This window comes from Gossypium raimondii, chromosome 5, assembly GCF_025698545.1.
Source record: "Gossypium raimondii isolate GPD5lz chromosome 5, ASM2569854v1, whole genome shotgun sequence".
Lineage (NCBI taxonomy): Eukaryota > Viridiplantae > Streptophyta > Magnoliopsida > Malvales > Malvaceae > Gossypium > Gossypium raimondii.
This window is the reverse complement of record NC_068569.1, coordinates 45,589,654-45,592,905: the sequence shown is the minus strand read 5'-3', so window position 1 is coordinate 45,592,905 and position 3,252 is coordinate 45,589,654. Positions and strand designations below refer to the sequence as shown.

At 35.0% G+C, this 3,252-nt stretch overlaps 1 protein-coding gene across 1 annotated transcript; it reads right to left on the bottom strand.

Annotated features, from left to right (window-relative positions):
- Positions 1–275: 275 nt before the first annotated feature.
- On the bottom strand, positions 276–2,582 carry LOC105766211 (stearoyl-[acyl-carrier-protein] 9-desaturase, chloroplastic). Its single transcript, XM_012585585.2, has 3 exons — positions 2,264–2,582; positions 1,398–1,902; positions 276–1,135 (listed from the first exon to the last, which is right to left on the bottom strand). The coding sequence occupies exons 1-3, from the start codon at positions 2,386–2,388 to the stop codon at positions 575–577; spliced, it is 1,191 nt and encodes a 396-aa protein (XP_012441039.1). The 5' UTR covers positions 2,389–2,582; the 3' UTR covers positions 276–574.
- Between the last annotated feature and the right edge of the window lie 670 nt (positions 2,583–3,252).

Genomic DNA, 3,252 nt, shown 5'->3' with positions numbered 1-3,252 from the left:
AAGCCGTCCACCCGACCCATGAAGAGTTCTACTTGAATATCACTCCAATCCAAACAAGATTTTTTTTTTATTATTGTAAAACTCAGAAACAAATAGATACCTATGATTATACATAAATAAAATAAAATAAATGCAAAGCGTAACTATTTAAAATTTGCCATTCACTAAGCCTGATTTAAAGAGCAAACCTGAACAGATTAATATCATGAAGACAGATATGGTTATAAAAAAAGTTAAATAAATAATGGCGTAAACCAAATTTTGCCATTCAAAACTAAGCCTAATTTAAGATGCAATTTCTTATTGCAAACAAACTGCTGCTGCAGTATTATGTTTTCTTTATCATCAATGATACCAACAATGTTTGCTTCTACAAGAACACCTACACGACACAGCACATGCTACTCGTACATGATATGACAGACAGACGCTACATCTAATACAACAAAACATCTAAAACTACTAAAGCCAGGCACTATTCCTCTTACACAGACCAGCACCATTTCATCAGAATACAAAGACAAGTTGAATTCAGCTTCTTCAAGTTTGTTTCCTCGAGTGCATTTCAAGACCTTTAGAGCTTCACTTCTCTATCAAAGATCCAACTGAATGGAATACAGGGTGCTTCCTTGGCCTTTTCTTGTGCTCTCTCCTCCAGCCTTCTAATTCTCGAAGAAAGTGCACACACATAGTCCTGAGCTTTACGCCCCTCGGCTGAAAGGCCAGTTAGCTCCTTTACCTTCCATCGATCCACCAGGTGCTCTACTATATCAACATAGTCCTTGGCAGTGTAAACCCCGATTCTTTGGGCGACAGCCGAGTAGTGGTCAAATAGGTTGTAATCTCGGCCATCATAGATGAACTCAGCTGGCATGGTGATTTTCTTCCTCATCATGTCAGCAAATGCCCGAACTGTTTCATCAGGATCAATCTCAAACAGCTTTTCAACGATTTTGGTATAGGCTGTCTCGTGGCACTTCTCATCTGAGGCAATGCTACCGCAAATTTGAGCCAAGTTAATATCCCCATACTCCTTGGCGAGCCTGCCTGTATTCCCATGGGAGATAAAAGTCGCCCTTTCTTGGAACGAAGTGTATATAAATCCTCGATAAGGACTATTCTCTGTATGAGGATCCTATCGATATACAGAAAAAAGAGTTTAGTTTAACAATGACAGATTGGAACATGTATAAAAAGAAAATATGACATATTTTCCTGCATGCTTGTCTGTTTTCCTTTCTTTGTGAGTGAATAGAGTAATGAAATGTCGATCACTCAATCAATCTCCTAAACTGTATGGCAAGTATGTTATTCTTACCATTCCCGATCCAATCAAGTACTAAATGTCAATCACTCAATCAATCTCCTAAATTGTATGGCAAGTATGTTAGTCTTACCATTCCCGATCCAATCAAGTACTGGATTGTCTTCTCAATTTGCCTCATGTCCACTCTCCCAGACAAATACAGATACTTATTAAGCAGATCACCATGCCTGTTTTCTTCAGCAGTCCAAGCCCTGGTCCAAATGGCCCAAGGGGTAAGGCTAGCACCTGTCTCATCACGAGTTCCATCCAAGGTATTAAGCATTGTTTGATAAGTTGAAAGGGCTTCCTCAGTGATCATATCACCAACCAAAACTACAAAGTAATCATCTGGGATCTCCTTTGCCCTTTCCCTAAGCTCTTTCACCTGCTCATGAAATCCATCAGAATTAGGATCTGGAAGAAAGTCGGCGGGTTGCCAACATTTCTCAACTGGTTTGAGGTGAGTCAGAATGTTGTCCTCAGCCCAGCTCTCCAAAGATTTAAAGATCTCAAGCTTGTAAGGCGGCATGGAGTGGGTGATCTGAGCAGGCACCTCCCTTGGAGGCGTGAAAGGCTTTTTCAGATTCCCAACCTCTCTGCGTTCAGTAAAAAACCAATTTTGGGATTATTTTCATTCTCATACTTAAACACCATACATGTCACCAAGGATTCAAAGACAACAATATCATAATTTGTAAAACCTCTAACCTCATCATAACAATGATTAGAGGCCATTACACATCAAGAACGCTAATATCGTAAGACATCATAAAAGAAAGTCTTGAAAGCCATGTTAGTGAGACAAAATAACTAAAACCAGATAAAAAATCAGCTTTAATTAAAGGGAAAAGAAAAAGAAATGAAAAAAGTCAAGATCCATGAGTTAACGACAAAACAATCAAGTTATTACAATAATGAATAGAACGCCAGCCAAAAAAGGAAAGAAAGAATACTAACGTGGAGCAAGAAGGAATGGTGGAGATCATGGAAAACTTGGGAGATCTGAGGGTGGTCTTTGGTGGAAGAGCAAAACAAGGGAGTTTCTGAGATTTCGAGGCTATGAGATTGAAATTCAAAGCCATTGTTTTCCCTTTTTGGTTATTGGGCTTTGATTTTTGTTCTGGAAAACCTTACCTGATTCCCTCACTCACACTCACAGTGGGTGATCTGATTTGATTTCCTTTTGGAATCAATGTCCTTTTAATATTCTAGGACGCCAAAATATTGCTTAAAATTTTGCAGAATCTGCATGTGTTCCGTCCAGCCCGCCCCTACACGTGACTTTGATATGGGATCCAAATATTTGATAAATTTTATAAGTATTTTAAGGGTATTTGATAATAGAAAATTAACATTTTATCAAATAAATTAATCATTAGGTGGCCAAAAGAAAATTTATAAGAATAGTCTCGATAAAAATAAAATAATAGTTATTTAAATATAATATTTTTAAAATAAATTAAATTCAGAATATCTCACTTTCATAGTATTGCTGTATAAACTTGTGAATATACTATTTGCTCCACCCAATTATTATTTTATTATTTAAAAACATTTTGTATCACTTTGCTACTTAGAAGTTTTCAACCTATTATAAGTTTACCTCAACTCTTAACAGTGTTATAAAAGAAGTTGCATACGCAGCTCACTCATATTTTATTTTCCTAATATAAATTTAAAAGGTAAAAATTAAGAAAATAAAATAGAAAAGAAATATAGAATTATATAAAATTTCCATAAATTAAAAATATTCATTTTATTTTTTTTAAAATACATAAAACACAAAAAAAGATAAAATACAAAAAAATTGTCAAAAATTCAGAATAATCTAAAAAATTAACTAATAAAAATATATGCAAAGTTATATAAAATTTCCAGAAATTTAAAACATTTAAAAAACATAAAATTCAAAAAGAGCGAAAATTAAAAAAATCAATTTCTTTTCC

Coding starts and splice junctions, on each gene's coding strand:
- LOC105766211 (XM_012585585.2), bottom strand. CDS start 2,388: ATGGCTTTGAATTTCAATCTCATAGCCTCGAAATCTCAGAAACTCCCT. Junction 1,903..2,263: donor ACCATTCCTTCTTGCTCCAC/GTTAGTATTCTT, acceptor TACTGAACGCAG/AGAGGTTGGGAATCTGAAAA. Junction 1,136..1,397: donor ACTTGATTGGATCGGGAATG/GTAAGACTAACA, acceptor GTATATCGATAG/GATCCTCATACAGAGAATAG.